Raw genomic sequence first — 21,189 nt, forward strand, 5'->3', positions numbered from 1 at the left:
TGGTATGTTAGTAGCTCAGTTGGCCCCTTGCCTCGTCATGTGGGGCAGCTGCCCTCCACCAGCAAAGGCAAAGGGCCAGTGTAACAGCCTTTCTGGGTACCCACACTTGGTGGGTCCTGAGCTCTTGTCCAGCATCCAAGAAGAATGAGGTCACATGGATGATTGAAAGATGGTGAAGGCAAAGAATTTTATTGAGTGATGAAAATGGCTCTCAGTGGAGAGGGAAGCTGGAGCAGGGATGGTAAGGGCAGGTTGTCTTCCCTGAAGTCAGGTTGTCTCTCCCCTGAAGTCAGGTTATCTCTCCCCTGAAGTCAGGCCGTCTCCTCCTCTACCGACTGAGTCTGGTGTCTTTATAGGCACAGGATAGGGAGTGTGTGCTGACTGGTTTGTAATTATGCAAAAAAGGTTAAAGCGAAGACACCACTCAAAGGAGAGCGTAACAGTATAGAAAACTAATTAGGAAAGGGTGGGTATATGTAAAATAGAGGAAGGGTGGGAATCAATCCGAGGAAAGTGTGCGGATCAATCAGAGGAAAGTGTGCCAAACAGGAGGACAAGTTCTCACTCTGGTCCTAGGAATTAACTTGTAGCTTGGCTTTCAGGCTTTAAACTGTCTTTGGCATGGAGGTGGGGTTTCACCGGGGACTTGCCCCTATCTGTCTAGGCAAGTGCCTCCTGTCGCTATAATTAATATCACAAATCCTTGGTGTTACCTCCATCTGGCCACTTACTTTAAACTACCAGTAGGTAACAATAAATGCCTATTATTTGCCCTGCCCACTGTATCCTGGTAAACACTAAAGCATACACTTTTGGGTTTTTTTTAAATACCTTTTTTCTGTCTTTAAGACTATAGATTTTGCTTCAATATACAATTGAGCAATGCTGTATCCTATACTATACTTTGTCAAAAAAGGTTTCGTCTTGGGGTAATACCAACATAGGCATTATTATATGGAAAAATCATCTTTCGTAGTGCCCAAATATACTTTTTAAGTCTATAATCCAAGTAAACAGAAGAAACTGGAATGTTTTCATCAAGAAAAATAAAAAGTATTTATTTGGAAAGTAGACTATTCAGCAATTAATCTTTTTATATATTTCAGGATTCAGCTGTGGAAATGGTTATGTCAAAACAACTTTCTCTGAATGCTCAAGAAAGCATGAAAAACACTGAAGATGAGCAGAAAGTCAATGAGCTGCAAAATCAACCTTTAGAATTAGATACTATGTTAAGAAATGAACAATTAGAAGAGATAGAGGTATGGAAACATAAAAACACTGACAACATGATTGCATCATTTATCCAGTGCAATACAATATATTTTAATTGCCAAAAACTTGCTTGTACAGAGTGAAAAGTCTTATTTAACCTTTGCCTGATGATCAGTTTGGTAACTGTATAATTATGTACTGAGTAAGTTGTATAAATCTTTCCATTTAGAAAGTAGAAGAGTTTAATGAACATTAGTCTTCTTTCTATTACACAAAGTTCCTAAAAACTTAGTGACAAAATTTGGAGATTTTGACTTGCCATCATTCCTTTTCTTACAAGTGTATATTCTTCTGATTCTGACAAATGTATTTTTCCTAACAATCAGTGCTATGAGGCTCTTCCTCCTTTGTTTTTACATCTGTGTTTACATAGTTATGTTTATGTATTTATGTGCTTCCAGCTTGTAAAGTAATCTAAAAATTCAATACATGGCCATATTTTAAAAAGTGAAACTGCAGCCAGACATGGTGGCTCATGTCTGTTATCCCAGCACTTTGGGAGGCTGAGGCAGGAGGATTGCCTGAGTCCAGGAGTTGGAGACCAGCCTGGGCAACATTGCGAGACCTCATCTCTACCAAAAAAATACAAAAATTATTTGGGCAAGATGGTGTGTGCTTGTAGTTTTAGCTACTCAGGAGACTGAGACAGGAGGATTGCTTGAACCCAGGAGTTCAAGGTTGCAGTGAGGTGAGATTGTGGCACTGCATTCCAGCCTAGATGATGGAGCGAGATCCTGTCTCTAAAAGAAAAACAAAACAAACAAACAAAAAAAAGCAAACTATAAACAACCCATGCAATTTTAGCCAAGTTTCCACAACAGTAAACACTCATCTAAAATAGGAAAGATGGGTCATGTATGTAAATAATAAAATTAAGATGAATTTCCCTTTAGATATTGCAGAACCCTTTAAGATAATAGAGTGATCTAACTGACATTAAATGCTGGACCAATGGTGAATTTTAGAATGGATTTTAACATGATTCTTGGGAAGAAAAACCTTTTAAATATTAAGGGTATGGTGGCTCATGGCTGTCATCCCAGTCCTTTGGGAGGCTGAGGTAGGAAGATTGTTTGAGGCCAGGAGTTCAAGACCAGCCTGGGCAATATAGCAAGACTCTCGGCTCTACAAAAATACAAATAAAAAAATTATCTGGGTGTGGTGACGTGCACCTGTAGTCCTAGCTACTTGGGAGGCTGAGATGGGAGACCTGAGCCCAGGAATTTTAGGTTACAGTGAGCTGTGATTGCACCCTGCACTCCAGCCTGGGTGACAAAATAATAATAATAATAATAATAATAATAATTTTTAAAGGTGTTACAACTTTAGTTATCCTGTGTGCAAATGAGTTACCCTCTTCCTGAGATAGAGTGTGTTATCTCAAAGAGGAAAGAAGATGAATGAATTAATGCATAAATAAGTGAGTGTTTATTGACTGATCTGTGTGACTTATTTTTAGAAATTATATACCCAGTTGGAAGCAAAGAAAGCAGCCATTAAGCCACTGGAACAAACGGAATGTCTTAACAAAACAGAAACTGGGGCCTTGGTTCTCCACAATATAGGATATTCGGCACAGCATTTGGACAGTTTGCTTCAGGCACTTATTACTTTGAAGAAAAACAAAGAAAGCCAATGTTGTCTCCTCAGAGATTTTCAGGAATACCTTGCTGCAGTTGAATCCTCAATGAAAGCCTTGTTGACAGACAAGGAAAGTCTTAAAGTGTAAGTGTAAGAATTTAGGACTTGCATTCTTTTTATTCAAGCACAACCATCTGCCACCTTAGGCCCAGGGTTTTAAGAGTTATATTGTGAAAGGAAATTATGATTTTAAAACCACAGTATGGAAAGTTATTTCATATGGATGCTGTCTTTGTTTGGGCTGCTGTAACAAAATACTGCAGACTAAGAGGCTGATAAAAAAACAGAAAATTATTTCTTACTGCCTTGGAGGGTGGGAAGTCCAAGATCAAGGCAGCAGAAGATTCAGCGTCTGACGAGGGCCTGCTCTCCAGTTCACAGATGGCACATCTTAGCTGTGTCCTCACATGGTAGCAGGAGAAGTGCAGGTCTCTGGAGTCTCTTTTATAAGGGCTCTACTCCTATTCTTAGGGGCTCCACCCTCATGACCTAATCACTCCTCAAAGTTCCTAACTCTTAGTGCTATTACATTGGTGATTAGGTTTACAAAATATGAATTTTAAGGGACACACATTCAGACCATAGCATTTAAGGAAACTGTTGGTTTCATGCAAAAAATAATTTATATAATTGAATATGTTTTACAGAGTAATTTATGAAACAATTTGCGCTATAAATATCTACAAAATAGGTTTATGTTCTATGGAATTCAGTATTATTTTTGTCAAGAATTCTAAACTATGTGGGCAGGGGAGAGAAGCATATGTAATTGTTTAGTACCAGCATAATTAGTTAAATAGTTTGGTATATATTGAATATATATGTATTGGAATGGTTTCTTTTAAAATATATGTACTTCTTTTGGCTTTGAAAATGATGGCAAATGGTATTAAATTTAGTCTTCATATGTAAATATTTTCTCATTATCAAAAAAGTTTATTTTAGGCCAGACGTGATTGCTCATACCTGTAATCCCAGCACTTTGGGAGGCTGAGGCAGGTGGATCACTTAAGGTCAGGAATTTGAGACCAGCTTGGCCAACATGGTGAAACCCTCTTTCTCTAAAAATACAAAAAAAATTAGCCAGGCATCATGGCATATGTCCGTAATTCTAGCTACTCGGGAGGCTGAGGCAGGAGAATCACTTGAACCTGGGAGGTGGAGGTTGCAGTGAGCTGAGATCACACCATTGCATTCCAGCCTGGGTGACAGAGCGAGACTCTGCCTCAAAAAAAAAAAAGATTTGTTTTATACTTTTATCTAAATGGGGTTTACTTTCAGTAATAGCCCTCAAAGAAACAATTTTAGATTAGCTTGATGATTACGGCTTTTTAGTCAGTATTTTTCCCTTTGTTGAAAAGATGACAAGGGGGTTGGATATTATGGCAATATCTCTCATTCCTAGACTAACCTTTATACAAGTACTTTACAGTTTACAAAATATTTTTATGTACGTTCTTCCCTTCACTCTTCATTTTTTTTTCCTGTGGTTATTCATTTTTGGGATACTCATTTTCTTTGTTTTTTTTTTTCACTGAAAGTAAAAGTCAAGATACTCATTTTATAGGAGAGTTTTCTACACCAATTGAAAGCCACAGTAAACAGGATTCTGATTTTTGTTTTAAGGATAGATTATTTTTATAGGCAGCCTAATTTTTTCTGTGAATTTAGAGCAGAATTCTTCTAATGATATTTATCCATATTTTAATGTAGAATAAGCATTAAATATTAACAAGCTCTATTTTTATTCTTTTTCTAGAGGACCCCTGGACAGTGTAATGTATCTGGACAAAATTAAAAAGTTCATAGCATCCATAGAAAAAGAGAAAGATTCTTTAGGCAACTTGAAAATCAAATGGGAGAATTTATCAAACCATGTGACTGACATGGATAAGAAATTGTTGGAAAGCCAGATTAAGCAACTTGAACATGATTGGGAACAAGTGGAACAACAGATTCAAAAGAAGTATTCTCAGCAGGTAGTGGAATATGATGAATTTACAACCCTCATGAATAAGGTACAGGACACTGAGATTTCTCTGCAACAGCAGCAGCAACATCTACAGTTAAGGCTGAAGTCTCCAGAAGAACAGGCAGGGAACCAAAGCATGATTGCCTTGACCACTGACCTCCAGGCTACCAAACATGGATTTTCTGTTTTAAAGGGGCAAGCTGAACTTCAGATGAAGAGGATTTGGGGAGAAAAAGAAAAGAAGAATTTGGAGGATGGAATAAATAACTTGAAGAAACAATGGGAAACATTGGAGCCATTACACTTAGAAGCAGAAAATCAGATTAAGAAGTGTGACATAAGGAACAAGATGAAAAATACTATCTTATGGGCCAAGAATTTGTTGGGTGAACTTAATCCCTCCATTCCCCTTCTCCCAGATGACATTCTTTCACAGATCAGAAAGTGCAAAGTGACACATGATGGCATTCTAGCTAGGCAGCAGTCTGTGGAATCGTTGGCTGAAGAGGTCAAAGATAAGGTTCCTAGCCTTACAACCTATGAGGGCGGTGATTTAAATAATACCCTAGAGGACTTACGGAATCAATACCAAATGCTGGTTTTAAAATCAACTCAAAGATCACAGCAATTAGAATTTAAGTTGGAAGAAAGAAGCAATTTTTTTGCGATAATAAGGAAGTTTCAACTTATGGTTCAAAAAAGTGAAACACTGATAATTCCCAGGGTGGAGACAACTGCCACGGAAGCTGAACTAAAACATCACCATGTTACTTTGGAGGCATCTCAGAAGGAATTGCAAGAAATTGACAGTGGAATCTCAACACATCTTCAGGAGCTAACAAACATCTATGAGGAGCTGAATGTGTTTGAAAGATTATTTCTGGATGATCAGTTGAAAAATCTTAAGATTAGGACCAACAGAATACAAAGATTCATTCAGAATAAATGTAATGAAGTGGAACACAAGATAAAGTTTTGCAGACAATTCCATGAAAAAACATCAGCGCTTCAGGAGGAGGTTGACAATATACAGCGCAATGAACTATTACTTAATCAAGAAGTAAATAAAGGTGTTAAAGAGGAGATCTATAATCTTAAAGACAGACTCACCGCTATTAAGTGTTGCATCTTACAGGTATTGAAACTTAAAAAAGTGTTTGACTATATTGGACTAAACTGGGATTTTTCACAACTTGACCGGTTACAAACCCAAGTATTTGAAAAAGAAAAGGAACTTGAAGAAAAAATTAAGCAGTTGGACACATTTGAGGAAGAACATGGCAAATATCAGGCATTACTAAGTAAAATGAGAGCTGTTGATTTGCAAATTAAGAAAATGACTGAAGTAGTACTAAAAGCTCCTGATAGCTCTCCAGAAAGCAGACTGCTCAATGCCCAAATTTTAAGTCAGAGAATTGAGAAAGCCAAGTGTTTATGTGATGAGATAATAAAGAAATTAAATGAAAATAAGGCCTTTGATGACTCATTCAAAGAGAAAGAAATACTACAAATAAAGCTGAATGCAGAAGAAAATGATAAGTTATACAAAGTTCTCCAAAACATGGTATTAGAACTCTCACCAAAAGAATTGGATGAAAAGAATTTTCAGGACAAACTAGAAACTTCCTTACATGTTTTAAATCAGATAAAATCTCAATTACAGCAGCCTTTACTTATAAATTTGGAAATTAAACATATTCAAAATGAAAAGGACAATTGTGAAGCATTTCAGGAGCAAGTTTGGGCAGAAATGTGTAGTATTAAAGCTGTGAATGCTATTGAGAAGCAAAGAGAAGAAAACTCTTCTGAAGTGAGTGATGTGGAGACAAAACTACGTGAGTTTGAAGATCTTCAGATGCAGCTTAACACAAGCATTGATTTGCGCACAGTAAGTTTTAAAAATTATGCAGTTAGTGGCTGGGTGCGGGGGCTCACACCTGTAATCCCAGCATTTTGGGAGGCCAAGGCTGGTGGATCACTTGAGGCCAGGTAGAGACCAGCCTGGCCAACGTGGCAAAACTACATGTCTACTAAAAATACAAAAAAAAAAATTAGCTGGGTATGGTGGCACATGGTTGTAATCCCAGCTACTCAGGAGGCTGAGGTACAAGAATCACTTGAACCAGGGTGGCGGAAGTTGTAGTGAGTCAAGATCCTGGCACTGCGCTCCAGCCTGGGTGACCAAGTGAGACTCTGTCTCAAAAAAATAAATAAGTAAAATAAAATAAAATTGGGCAGTTAGTGCATCTATTTTTATTTTGTCATTTTCTGTTTTGCTAATGTCTGTAATTCTAAAGAAGCTATAGGTTCTACATGGAAATTCTCTACAGAAAGATAGCCATTTTCAAAAATTACAGTGATCTGGTTTGTAATCGTGACTCATACTGCATCTACATGCAGTGCCTTCTAGTTTAGAAAAGGACAAATCTGACTCTTTTATTTCTGTTTTCCTCGTAGTCTCTGTTGAGCTCAGAACATTTTTTAAAATTTGTTTTCTGTTTTGGTTTTAGAGGTAGTAAGATATAATGGAAGAATTATGGTGTAGAGGGAAGAACACCAAATAATAACTAACATTTATGTAGAACTTACAGTGTTGGAGGCACTGTGCTAAAAATTTCATGTTGAATTTTCATAGCAACTCTGTGAGATGAGTGCTATTATTAGCCCCGTTTAAAAATAAGGAAATCGAAGTTTAGAAACATGAAGATTTTTCTCAGAGTCCTGAGAACAGTAACAGAACCAGAGCAGGGAGCATCACATTAAGGTCCATGGGCCAAATCCTTCCCGCAGTGCCTGGTTTTTATAAACAAAGTTTTATTGGAATATAGCCATACCCATTTGTTTTTGTATTGACTGTATCTGTTTTCATGCTATAGCAGCAGAGTTGAGTAAGTTGTGATTATTTGCTCACCTCTGTTGGAAAGTGACGCCAACACACTCCCTTCCCTTCCTTTTGATAGAGTGGATGTCTTAGGCATCATTGAAATTCACACTGTGCTGAATGTAATGCCATACATAGTGTTTTCAGATTGATCACATTAAATTTTTAGAAGGGGAAGTTAACTCCCTTTTCTAATTCACAGAGTTATTGTGAGATACTATATCAGGAATATTTTGTTAGGTGTAAATGCTATGGAAATGTAAAGTATTATGAACCTATATTCCTTAAATAGTTTTGTAATAAATGAATAATTTGAGTATTTCTCCACTTGAATTTTAATACAGTTTCGGGAAACAATGTGCATAAATCCCAAAAATAATAGGATTAGAACTGAACTAGAAGGGACCTTTATTTATTTCAACTATTTGTTATTTCAATGAGATGACTCAAGTCTGGAGATATGCATTCAATGATGTACCTAAACTAAAGTTAGTGGCAGAGAAATTAGTTTAAAAACATAAAAGGTCTAGAGATTTTGTTTTATTTTCATTTGTTCACAAATACTGATTAAGGTTATATACATTAAACGTAATCCATTGTTTTGTTTAATTCGTAGTCTAGTACAAGAGTTCCAAAGCAGGAAGATACATTAATAGACATTATTCTTGAGATGTTATTTTGAATTTAGATTATTTTTCTTATTAAATCTGAAAACAACTTTTTTGTTTGTTTGTTTGAGATGGAGTCTTGCTCTGTCACCCAGGCTGGAGTGCAGTGGCATGATCTCGGCTCACTGCAACCTCCGCCTCCCGGGTTCACACAATTCTTCTGCCTCAGCCTCCCAAGTAGCTGGGACTACAGGCGTGTGCCACCACGCCCAGCTAATTTTTGTATTTTTAGTAGAGATGGGGTTTCACCATATTGGCCAGGCTGGTCTTGAACTCTGGACCTCGTGATCCACCTGCCTCGGCCTCCCAAAGTGCTGGGATTACAGGTGTGAGCCACCACGCCCGGCCTGGAAACAACTTTTTTAATACAATGTTATTTGCTTACAAATAATAGTGTAATATTGTCAAACTGTAAAATGCAAATGCTAACTCTTGTAAGACTCAGAGACATGTATACATATGTAACAAACCTGCACATTGTGCACATGTACCCTAAAACTTAAAGTATAATAATAATAATAAAGACTCAGAGACATATTATCAATGCACCACGAATACTTAAGAATGACAGAAATTCCAAAAGTTTGACAGTTTTGTCACAGCATTTAATCTCCTATTCACTAGAATGTCTTGAATGATGCTTATGAAAATCTAACACGCTATAAAGAAGCAGTCACCAGGGCAGTGGAGAGCATCACTTCCCTCGAAGCCATCATTATACCCTACAGAGTAGATGTTGGTAATCCAGAAGAATCTTTAGAGATGCCTCTTCGAAAACAAGAGGAATTGGAATCCACAGTAGCACACATCCAGGACCTCACTGAGAAACTGGGAATGATATCCAGCCCCGAAGCCAAACTACAACTTCAGTGTACTTTACAGGAACTAGTTTCTAAGAACTCAGCAATGAAGGAAGCTTTCAAAGCACAGGAAACTGAGGCAGAAAGGTAGGTCCTCTTCCAAAGGTAATCTTTAAGAACATAAAATATTGTTTTAAGATATAATTAAACTATATTTTAATAGTTTTAAGAACATAAAATGTAGGTTTTTTTCTTTATCATTAACACCTATGCATTAGAGATAATTTGGAAAATATGGTTAAGTAGAAAAAAATTACAATGTAAAGAAAACTCTGGTAAATATTGTATTTCTTCTGTTTTTTTTTTTTTTCCTATTTAATATTGGGTACACACAACAGATTGTTTATAAAAGTACATGCATGGTATAAGTAATAATGATAAAACTAACATCTTTGTACCCAAAAGGACATCATTAATTTGAGTTCTCTTGTGTGGTCCTCCTCTCTCTTCTCAGAAATAACCATTCTCCCAAATTTTGTTTACCATTTTCCTGACTTTTGTTGTACTTTTTTTTTTTTTGAGACAAAGTTTTGCTTTTGTTGCCCAGGCTGGAGTGCAGTGGCACGATCTTGGCTCACTGCAACCTCTGCCTCCCGAGTTCAAGCAATTCTCCTGCCTCAGCCTCCTGACTAGCTGGGATTACAGGCATATGCCACCACGCCTGGCTAATTTTTTGTATTTTTAGTAGAGACAGGATTTCTCCATGTTGGTCAGGCTCGTCTTGAACTCCCTGTTGTACTTTTACTATGTGTTCGTGTGTCCTGTTTTCACAATTTCAAACTAATACCTAGTGCATGCATTCTTCTGTTATTTCTTTTTTTTAATTTTTAATTTTTGTGAGTATATAGGTATATATATTTATGGCGGATATGGAATATGTTGATACGGGTAATCAGTGTGTAATAATTGCATCAGGGTAGATGAGATATTCATTTCAAGCATTTATCTTTTGTGTTACAAACAGTCCAACTGTACTCTTAGTTATTTTTAAATGTACAGTTAAATTACTATTGAACGTAGTCACTCTGTGGTGCTATCAATACTAGATCTTATTCATTCTTTCTATTATTTTGTACCCATTTACCATCTCCCTTCCACCTCCCCCACTACTCTTCCCAGCCTCTGGTAACCATCCTGCTACTTTCTATGTTCATGAATTCAATTGTTTTGATTATTAGATCCCACAAGTAAGTGGGAATATGCAATGTTTGTCTTTCTATGCCTGGCTTATTTCACTTAACATAATGACATCCAGTTCCATTTATATTGTCGCAAATGACAGGATTTCATTTTTTTTTATGACTAAATAGTACTCCTTTGTGTATATATACCACATTTTCTTCATCCACTCATCTGTTGATGGACCCTTGGCTTGCTTCCAAATCTTGACTATTGTGAATAATGCTGCAATAAACATGGGAGTGCAGCTGTCTCTTCAATATACTGATTTCTTTTGGGTATATACACAACAGTGGGATTCTGGGATCATATGGTAGCTCTATTTTTAGTTTTTTTGAGGATCCTCCAAACAGTTCTCCATAGTGGTTGTACTAATTTGCATTACCACCAACAGCATATGAAGATTCTCTTTTCTCCACATCCTTGCCAGCATTTATTATTGCCTGTCTTTTGGCTAAAAGCCATTTTAACTGGATGAGATGATGTCTCATTGTAGTTTTGATTTGCATTTCTCTGATGGTCAGTAATGCTGAACACCTCTTCATATCTGTTTGCCATTTGTATGTCTTCTTTTGAGAAATATCTATTCAGATCTTTTGCTCACTTTTTAATTGGATTATTAATTTTTTTCCTATAGAGTTATTTGAGCTCCCCATACATTCTGGTTATTAATCCCTTGTCAGATGGGTAGTTTGCAAATATTTTCTCTTGTTCTGTGGGTTGTCTCTTCACTTTGTTGATTATTTCCTTTGCTGTGCAAAAGCTTTTTAACTTGATGCTATCCCATTTGTACATTTTTACTTTGGTTGCCTGTGCCTGTGGGGTATTATTACCCAAGAAATCTTTGCCCAGTCTAGTGTCCTAGAGCGTTTTCCCCAATGTTTTCTTTTAGTAGTTTCATAGGTCTTAGATTTAAGTCTTTAATCCATTTTGATTTGAGTTTTGTATATGATGAGAGATAGGAGGTCTAGTTTCATTTTTCTGGATGAAGATATAGATAGATAATCCAGTTTTCCCAGAAACGTTTATTGGTATCTTTCTATAGGTTTGGGAAGTTCTCTGTTAGGATCTCTTTGAGTAAACTCTTTGAGCAAACTTTTGACCCACTATCTCTCCCTCTACCTCCTCTTTAAGGCCAATAACTCTTTTTTTCTTTTTTGAGACAGAATCTCACTCTGTCACCCAAGCTGGAGTGCAGTGGCACAGTCTTGGCTCACCGCAACCTCCCAGGTTCAAGCAGTTCTCTTGCCTCAGCCTCCCAGGTAACTGAGATTACAGGAACAAGCCACCACACTGGCTAATATTTTGTATTTTTAGTAGAGACAGGGTTTCCCCATGTCAGCCAGGCTGGTCTCGAATTCCTGACCTCAAGTAATCCGCCCTTCTCTGCTACCCAAAGTGTTGGGATTACAGGTGTGAGCCACCGCATCCAGCCTAATAACTCTTAGATTTACCTTTCTGAGGCTATTTTCTAGATTTTGTAGGCATGCTTTATTTTTTTTCTATTCTTTTTTCTTTTATCTCCTCTGACTGTGTATTTTCAAATTGCCTGTCTTCAAGCTTAGTAATTCTTTCTTCTGCTTATCAGTTCTGCTGGTAAGAGACTCTGATGCATTCCTCAGTATGTCCATTGCAGTTTTCAACCCCAGAATGTCTGCTTGATTCTTTCTGATTATTTCAATCACGTTGTTAAATTTATCTGATAGGATTTTGAATTCCTTCTCTGTTGTCTTGAATTTCTTTGATTTTCCTCAAAACAGCTATTTTGAATTCTCTGTCTGAAAGGTCACATATTTCTCTCTCTGAAATTGGTTCCTGGTGACTTATTTAGTTTGTTTGGTGAAGTCATGTTTTCATGGATGGTCTTGATGCTTGTGGATGTTTGTCAGTGTCTGGGCATTGAAGTCTCAGGTATTTATTTAAGTCACAATCTGGAATTGCTTGTACCTGTCCTTCTTGGGCAGGCTTTCCAGGTATTCTAAGAGACTTGAGTGTTGCGATCTAAGTTTTCGGTCGTGGTAGTCATCTGCTTACAGGATACCCCAAGCCTAATAATGTGGTTTTTGCAGAGTCATAGAGCTACCACCTTGGTGGTCTTGTATAAGATCTGGAATAATTCTCTGGATTAAGAGGCAGAGACTCTTGTTGTTTTCCCTCACTTTCTCCCAAACAAACAGAATCTCTGTGTTGAGCTGCCTAGAGCTGGGGTAAGGGTGACACAAGCACCCTTGTGGCAACCACTACAGAGAGTGCACTGGATCAGACCTGAAGTCAGCATAGCATCAGCACTGGGCCTTGCCCACGGCCCTCTGTAAATAGTACCTGGCTATTGCCTATGTTTGCTCAAGGCCCTTGGGCTCTACAATCAACAGGTGATGAAGCCAGCCAGGCTTGTGTCCTTCCCTTAAGGGTGGAGAGTTGCCCTGTACCTAGGTGAGTTCAGATATGCTGTCTGGGAGCCATTGCCTAGAGTTGGAAACCTTAGGAATCTACCTGGTGCTGTGTGCTACTGTGGCTGAGCTGGCACCCAAACCACAAGACAAAGTCCTTCACGTCTTGTCTCTCCTTTTCCCATGTCCACCACCACTACAGGCCCACAGAAAGTACTGCCAGGGTACTACTCATGTTCACTAAAGGCCCAAGGGGTCTTCAGTCGGCTTGTGGTGAATGCTGCCAGGCCTGGGACTCACCATTCAGGACAGTGGGCTCTCTCCTGTGGCCCAGGGTGGGTCCAGAGATACTGTCCAAGAGCTAATAGCTAGACGCCAAGAGCTCACTTAGTACTCTTCCCCACTGTGGCTTAGCTGGTACCTAAGCTCAAGACAGTCTCCTTTACTCTTTCCTCTGCTTTCTGAAGCAGAAATGGCCTCTCCTGGTAGCCACCACAACTGTGAATGTGCTGAGTCCCACCTGAAGCCAGCATGTCTCAGTCTCACCCAAGGCCCACAGTGTGTACTACCTGGTTGCCACTGTTGATTATTCAGGGCCCTAGGGCTCTTTAGTCAGCAGGCAATGAATCCTGCCAGGACTGGGTCCTTCCCTTCGAGGAAGTGGGTTCCCTTCTGGCCCAGGGTGTGTCTGGAAATGTCATCTAGGAGCTAGGGCCTGGAATGGGAGCCTCATGACTGCCCAGTACCCAGTCCTACTTAGCTGGTATCCAAGTTGCAAGACAAAGTCCTCTTTACTCTTCCCTCCCCTCTCCTCAAGTAGAAAGAAGGGGTCTCTTTTGGAACTGTGAGCTGTGGTTCATGAGGTTGGAGGAGGGGTAATGCCAAGGACTCCCTTAGCTGCCTTGGCTGGTGTCTCACTTGGTTGCATGCCCCAACAAGTCCACTGGCTCTGATTGTAGCACAGCACTAGGACTTACCTAGGAGTTGCAGTCTTTGTGGTCTTGACAACCTTTCAAGTTTATTTAGGACCCCAGAGTACTTTAGCCTGAGGTGGCAAGGCTTGCTGCAATTCTAGTTTCAACCACTGGGATGGGTAGTTGCCCTCTGGCTAGGGCTAGTCTAAATGCTTCATGGGTGCTGGCTGAGTTCTGTCCTATGTTGGCAGCACTGCATTCCAATGCAAAGCTCCCCAGTTGCTGCGCTTTCCCTCCCCCAAGTGCATGGATTCTTCTCCCTGCCATGCTGCTGCTGCTGGGGAATGGGTGAGAAGTGGCATCAGCAATTCAAGACTGCCTTTTTTATCCTCTTCCGTGCCTCTTTCAGAGATATGAAGTTAAAACTAGGTACTGTGATTGCTCGTGTAATTTTTGGTTTTTATGAAGTTGCTTTTGTATGGAGATACGTGTCAAATTTGGTGTTCCTGTGGGGAGGATGATCAGTAGAGGCTTCTATTCAGCCATCTTGCTCCTCCTGCATACCTCACTTCATTTTTTCAAACCCATCATTATGACTCTGAGGTTTATTCATGTTCTTAGTAAAATTTATTTACTTAGCTATTGATGGACATTTGGATTGCTCCCAGTTTTTGCATTCAGAAACAGTGCTACTTAGGAAAATTTTTAAGTGTAATAACTTCCCTTGGGTAAATATCTAGGAGTGTGATCATTCAGAACAAAAGGTTATGGACATCCTAAATTTTTAATGCCAAATGATTTTGCCAGTTTCCACTCAAACCAGCAGCATATAAGTATTCCAATTGTCCCATATCCTTGCCAACATTTGATATTGTGAAACTTAATTTTTGCCAATCTGATGAGTAAGAAGAGGTATTTCATCGTGGTTTTAATTTGCACTTCTGTTACTGCTAATTAGTTTGATCTCTTTTTTTGAATGCTTATTGGTCATTCATGTTTTCTCTTCTGTAAAATGCTTATTCAAGCCTTAACCCAATTTTATCGGTGGTTTTTTTCTTACTGATTTCTAGGAATTCTGTATTTTAGAGAGTGGTCCTTTATAGTTATATGTGTTACAAATATTCTTGCAGAGGGAGTTTTCTGTTAGACACCCATCCTGGGATTGGCTCCCAGCTTTATGGTCTGTCCCCCACCTTTCAGTAGGAATCAAAGAAAATTGAAACTCAAGTGCCCTCAAGGCAAAAAACTGGTCCTACAACTTTGCCTATTTCTGTATATTTCCATTTTACAGTTTGACTCCCTAATTCCTTGTCAATTTATTCACACATTTTAAGAGTTGTTTTTTAAGAATAATTTGATATAGAGTTTTTAGTTACATTCAATGGGGGATTTAGGCTGTGTCTGTTTTTGTATGCATAATTTTATAGTGTTTTAAAATATATATGCTATATATAAAATATCAAATATCCAGCTTTATTTTAAAATTTTATAACAGTTCTTTTCTTGATTGTAACAAATACTTTGTAAAAGTAATTGTAATTACTCTATAATATTGTATACGATTGTTTTAATTTCTTAATCATACCTTTGTTAGATAAGGGTATTCCAATATGTGCTGTTTTAATTAATAGTCTAGTGAGTAAAGATGTTTTACTATGCAAAAGATTTAGGATAAGTTCTATATGTTTAGGATACAGTTCTTAAGGTAAATTGCAGAAGCTGCATTAATGGGTCAAATATAGGAATAGTTTTAAGACTAAGTGGTTTTCCACAAGAATTGTACCAATTTACAGCTCATCAGTGTGTTTGAGAATGCAGTTTTCATTTTACTGAAGTGAACTTTAAAAAAAAAAAATCTTCATTTTAGAGGACAGCCCTTCCTTCCTTTTCAAGTTTGCATTTAAACCCATATGCAGGTCCCTTTGGGAATAAAAACTTCTTAGAAAACATTTTAAAATGCATTAGCTAGCAAAAACAAAAGTTGTCTTATCTTTTCTTAAAAATTAAGTGTGGAATATTTATTCTGGGAAGTTTTGAATTTATTGTGTTAAATAAAATTTAATACTTTTTTTTCTAACTGTGACTCACTAGGTATCTTGAGAATTACAAATGCTATAGAAAAATTGAAGAGGATATTTACACTAACCTCAGCAAAATGGAGACAGTTCTTGGACAGTCCATGTCCTCGTTGCCACTGTCTTACAGAGAAGCTTTAGAGGGCTTGGAACAGAGCAAGGTAATAGTATTGGCAATTAGCCAGTAAGTCTGTGTGCAAAAAATTGCAGAACAAACTGGCAGAGGCAGCAGAGAATGTGGCCCTGTTAAGACCCATAGAAATCTTCACGCTGAGTTAAATACCCATGAATATTCCTCAAATCGAAAGCCAGAGAGTAATGTTATATATATATTTGAGACACAGTCTTGCCCAGGCTGGAGTGCAGTCATGCGGTCTTGGCTCACTGCAGCTTCTACCTCCCGGGTTCAAGTGATTTGATTCTCCTGCCTCGGCCTCCTGAGTAGCTGGGATTACAGTGCCCGCCACCATGCCCAGCTAATTTTTGTATTTTTAGTAGAGACGGGGTTTCACTATGTTGACCAGGCTGCTCTTGAACTCCTGACTTCAAGCCATCCTCCAGCCTTGGCCTTTCAAAGTGCTGGGATTACAGGTGCGAGCCACTGCACCTGGCTTTATGTAATATATTGAAGCTTAAAAAGCCAGAAGGAAGGAAATGAAGCAATGGTACTGAGAGATTTAATTAATCAGGTTCACAGACAGTCATCCCCCCAATAGCATCCTGTCCTCACTAATGGCTTTTCTAAAGCATCGCCTCTCACATGACTTTGAGGGATACTGCTGGATCAGTGACAGCCTTGTCATTGTCCACTGATGGCTTACTGCAACTGTCATAAGCTCTAAATTCTGGTGACTTCTTAGACTGTTACAAAGCAATTTGAGCTTTTGCTTATTTTCATCTGTTAGAATCTGTGGTATTATGTTATTAGGATTTGGATGAGGACTTTCTAAATCGTCTGTAGTTAACAATCCCCAAAAACAAAAGCGAACCAAGAAAAACCTTTTAATATTGTGTTGGTGGTTGATATAGGAAGTATTGTGCAAAGGAACTACTTAGTAAAATGTGAGACTTAAAATAACAAAATGTACACTAGTCCCCCCTTATCCACAGGGGATACATTCCAAGACACCCAGTGGATGCTTGAGACTGTGAATAACACTGAACTCTATGTATATAATTTTTTTCCTATACACACCTATGATAAAAGTTTAATTTATAAATTAGGTACAGTCAGAGGTCAACAACAATAACAGAAATTATAACAATATGCTGTAATAAAAGTTAGGTGAATATGGTCCCTTTCTCTCAAAATATGTTATTGTACTGTTTTCACCCTTCTTCTCGTGATGACATGAGACTATACAATGCCTGGGTGATGAAATGAAGTGAGGTAATGAAATGAAGTGATGAAATGAAATGATATAGCCATGGTGAGGTAGCGTTGGGCTACTATTCATCTGGAACACAAGCATTTGATACCACAACAGTTGATCTGATCACCAAGAAGGCTACCAAATGACTCGTAGGCGGGGAACATATACAGCATGGATGTGCTGGACAAAGGGAAGATTCATATCCTAGGTGGGATGGAGAGAGATGGCTTGAGATTTCATCACACTAGTCAGAGTAGCACTTATATATTTATATACAAATAAAACATACATTTTATACAAATAAATCTTACACATTTTTTCCTTCTGGAATTTTTTAGTATTTTTGGACCGTTGTTAATCACAAGTAACTGAAACCTTGAAAGGAGAAATCCAAATAATGAGGGCTATTGTACTTTTAGATTTTTTTTTTTTCTTTTTTAAATAAGACAGGGTCTTGTTCTGTCACCCAGACTGGAGTACAACGGTGCAATCATGGCTTATCACAGCCTTGAGCTCCTGGCCTCACGGGATCCTCCCATCCCAACCTGCTGAGTAGCTGGGGCTATAGGCATACACCACCATGCCTGGTTAATTTTTTAATTTTTTGTAGAGACAGGGTCTTGCTATGTTGCCTTGCTATGTCTTGAATTCCTAGCCTCAAGCAATCATCCTGCCTCAGTCTCCCAAAGTGCTACATGAGCCACTGTGCCCAGCCGCTTATAGATTTTTTTTTTTTTTTAGACGGAGTCTCACTCTGTTGCCCAGGCTGGAGTGCAGTGGCACAATTTCAGCTCACTGCAACCCTGCAACCTGTGCCTCCCAGGTTCAGTCAATTCTCCTGCTTCAGCCTCCTGAGTAGCTGGGACTACAGGCACATGCCACCACGCCCAGCTAATTTTTGTGTTTTTAATAGAGATGGGGTTTCAACATGTTGGCCAGGATGGTCTCGATCTCCTGATCTCAGGATCCACCCACCTTGACCTCCCAAAGTGCTGGGATCACAGGCATGAGCCACTGCGTCTGGCAAATATTTGCTTTTGAAAGTACGTTCTTTCTCGGAAAAAGTGGTTTATGGGTCATTATTTGTCCCTGTAATCCCAAATTCATGCAGAATACAATAATACATAGATAATTCTCATTTGGTCTAAATTGACTTCTAAAAGGATAAGAAGTGGATCATGCAATACTTATGGAAGATTGAAATAATTAATTGTTCAGGATTTAAAAGAGTTTGTAAGTTTCAGGAAAAACATAATAGTTTGTCCCTCTTATTTTTTTTCTTTTCTTTCTTAAGGCCTTGGTGTCAAATCTTCTATCAACCAAAGAAGAGTTAATGAAACTACGACACATCCTTAGACTCTTGAGACTCAGGTGCACAGAAAATGATGGCATATGTTTGCTCAAGATCGTGTCGGCTCTGTGGGAGAAATGGCTGAGTTTGCTGGAAGCTGCTAAAGAGTGGGAGATGTGGTGTGAAGAACTGAAGCAAGAATGGAAATTTGTCAGTGAAGAAGTGAGTGCTTCATTTTCAACAAACCACGTAATTTCTAACATGTTATTTAAATTGTTTTATTACTTTCACCTTGTTTTTCTATAAAACGAGTCCTTAGCCTATACCATTTGTGTACATCACTTATACATGATACATAAATGTTTATAGATGTCAGGCCTTATTAAGATAACCTCCAAGAACTTATTCGGATTATTTTATAGTAGTGCCTTTATTGATAGCAGATAATTCTTATTAATAAGTGACTACTAGCTGGTTTGAGTTTTACAATCTTTATTGTGAAAATAACTTAACCCCTCTTGGAAATAACTGTCTCTACATTATACGAAAGGTTTAGAATTAGGTAATATGTGTAATCACCAAATAATTTTGAAATTATCTATAATTTTTAACTATGGAAATTAACTGTAATTGTTAAATGTGGACCTAAAAATATATGAGGGTATGATGTTCTTTTTGAAAATAGTCTCAAAACCTGCATGATATATATCAATCACAAATGTTAATTTAACCTTGGTTCAGGATTTAGGTATCACCTATATTTAGAAAGAAAATTAATTTAGAAAGTTAAAGATAGCCGGGGGCAGTGGTTCACCTATGTAATCCCAGCACTTTGGGAGGCTGAGACAGGAGAATTGGTTGAGCCCAGGAGTTCTAGAACAGCCTGGGCAATGGAGTGAACCCCATCTCTACAAAAAATAAAAAAAAATCTGGGCATGGTGGTACATGCCTGTAGTCCCAGCTTCTTGGGAGGCTGAGGTGGGAGGATCTCTTGATGAGAGGTCAAGACTGCAGTGAGCCGTGATCATGCCACTGTATTCTAGCATTCCAGCCTGGGCAACAGAGTGAGACACTGTCTCAAAAACAAACAAACAAACAAAAAAAACAACGTAAAATTATCTTAGGATGAAATGTTTAGCACTATTGTATTATCTTGCTTATAACTATTATCCTTAAAAATGAATATTATATCAGTGGTCCTGGTGAGGCCTGACTAGTGAATAGTCTCTTGAATGTTAAAATAAACTTTGTAAATTACACTTTTGGTTGGGGCTGCTGGCACCAGTGCTTGCCTGTCCATAGTGATACCATATATTGAGTTACTACGCTGTGCTGAGAAGGCAGTTCACACCTGTTCTGACTGAATCTTTGCGTTGTCCCTGGGAAGTAAATTTTATCACCATTTTATCGATGGGGAAACTGAAGCACTGACAGATTGAGTAATGGCACAAGGCCCCTAGGTAGAGATTGATTAAGCTGTAAACCCCTGTGGGCTGGGGCTGGGGCTGTCCTACTCACTGCTGTAACCTTGGAACCTGGCTAGGGCCCTGCGCTTAATGGGCACTTAGTAAATATTTGTTGAGGGACATCTCTTATTCAAATTCAGGTCTGGGCTAATTCTAAGATTTCGCTCTTTTTATTTTATCACATTATTGCTATTGCTATATACCCATTTGCAATTCTGTGTTATTAATTCAGACTCCATTCATATAGAAGTTTCTAATTATTCACATAAGCATTTGACAAAATCTGCTAACAAAATGTTTTTCAAAGAGTAGCACGAGCAAAAAAAAATGCTTCCCTGTAATAACAATAATAAAAACAACTACTAAATTGAGCAATTATTGTGTGACAGGATAGTTCAGAGCACTATTCAAGAATTCTTTGAGGATATTTTTATTATCCTTACTTTGTAGATGAGGAAAGTGAGACTGAGTAACTTGCTCAAATTCACAAGGGGTGGAAGAGGATTCAAACTTAGACTCTGGTGCTTAGCCATTAATCTGTCAACTTACATAATATTTACATACCTCAAATTGATATAAGATTTTAGTGTAGCTTTTATCCATTCAGTAAAAACTACATCATCTAACAGCCCTTACATGTAAGCTTCTGTTAGCATGATTGGTGCTTTTATATATGACAAAGTGAATTTCTGCTTTAAACCTGTCGTCTATAGTAACATAATAATCCAGTCTTTATGAAATAAACAGTTTATACCAGTAGACTTTTTTAAAAATTAAATGCCTGTTTGTAAGTTTACAAATTAAAAACTAAATTTAAATTTTGATAGAACTTGTGTCCCCCTAAAATTTTACCTGCCTGTTTTCTTAAACAGAATCTCTTTACTATAACTATTCACTTGTGTTATTCAGAATCATCGTTTTATGCTTCGATGATCATAATGTGCTGGAAGAACGTCACATTGTCAAAGATAATTGGAGATGTGAGGCCGGCTTCTTCCACTTGCACCAACAGTCATTTCTTTGTTGGGTCTCTTTTCTGCTGGTTCTGGGTTTTTTGGTCTCCTTCATTGGATTTCCTTATGATGCAGCTATGGGTCCTTCTCCCTTTCTAGACCAGACTTTACAATTGACCGTGAACCTAAAAGTTTTATAACCAATTTTATTAGGATCCCATGTCTAAGGAAAATCATCAAGGTATTGCAAA

The 21,189-nt window shown here is 38.1% G+C and overlaps 1 protein-coding gene across 10 annotated transcripts in view; it reads left to right on the plus strand.

The window, feature by feature from the left end:
• The window catches only part of SYNE2 (spectrin repeat containing nuclear envelope protein 2), a 433,601-nt gene that overhangs the window by 257,877 nt on the left and 154,535 nt on the right, over positions 1–21,189 (plus strand). For all 10 annotated transcript variants that reach the window (XM_054449822.2, XM_054449816.2, XM_054449824.2 and 7 more), the window contains 6 exons: positions 1,107–1,262; positions 2,735–3,000; positions 4,676–6,776; positions 9,062–9,384; positions 15,872–16,016; positions 18,523–18,741. In XM_054449822.2, the coding sequence (XP_054305797.1) occupies positions 1,107–1,262; positions 2,735–3,000; positions 4,676–6,776; positions 9,062–9,384; positions 15,872–16,016; positions 18,523–18,741 (3,210 nt within the window). The remainder of the gene's footprint in view (positions 1–1,106; positions 1,263–2,734; positions 3,001–4,675; positions 6,777–9,061; positions 9,385–15,871; positions 16,017–18,522; positions 18,742–21,189) is intronic.

The sequence above is a fragment of the Pongo pygmaeus genome, chromosome 15 (genome assembly GCF_028885625.2).
Source record: "Pongo pygmaeus isolate AG05252 chromosome 15, NHGRI_mPonPyg2-v2.0_pri, whole genome shotgun sequence".
Taxonomy (NCBI): Eukaryota; Metazoa; Chordata; class Mammalia; order Primates; family Hominidae; genus Pongo; species Pongo pygmaeus.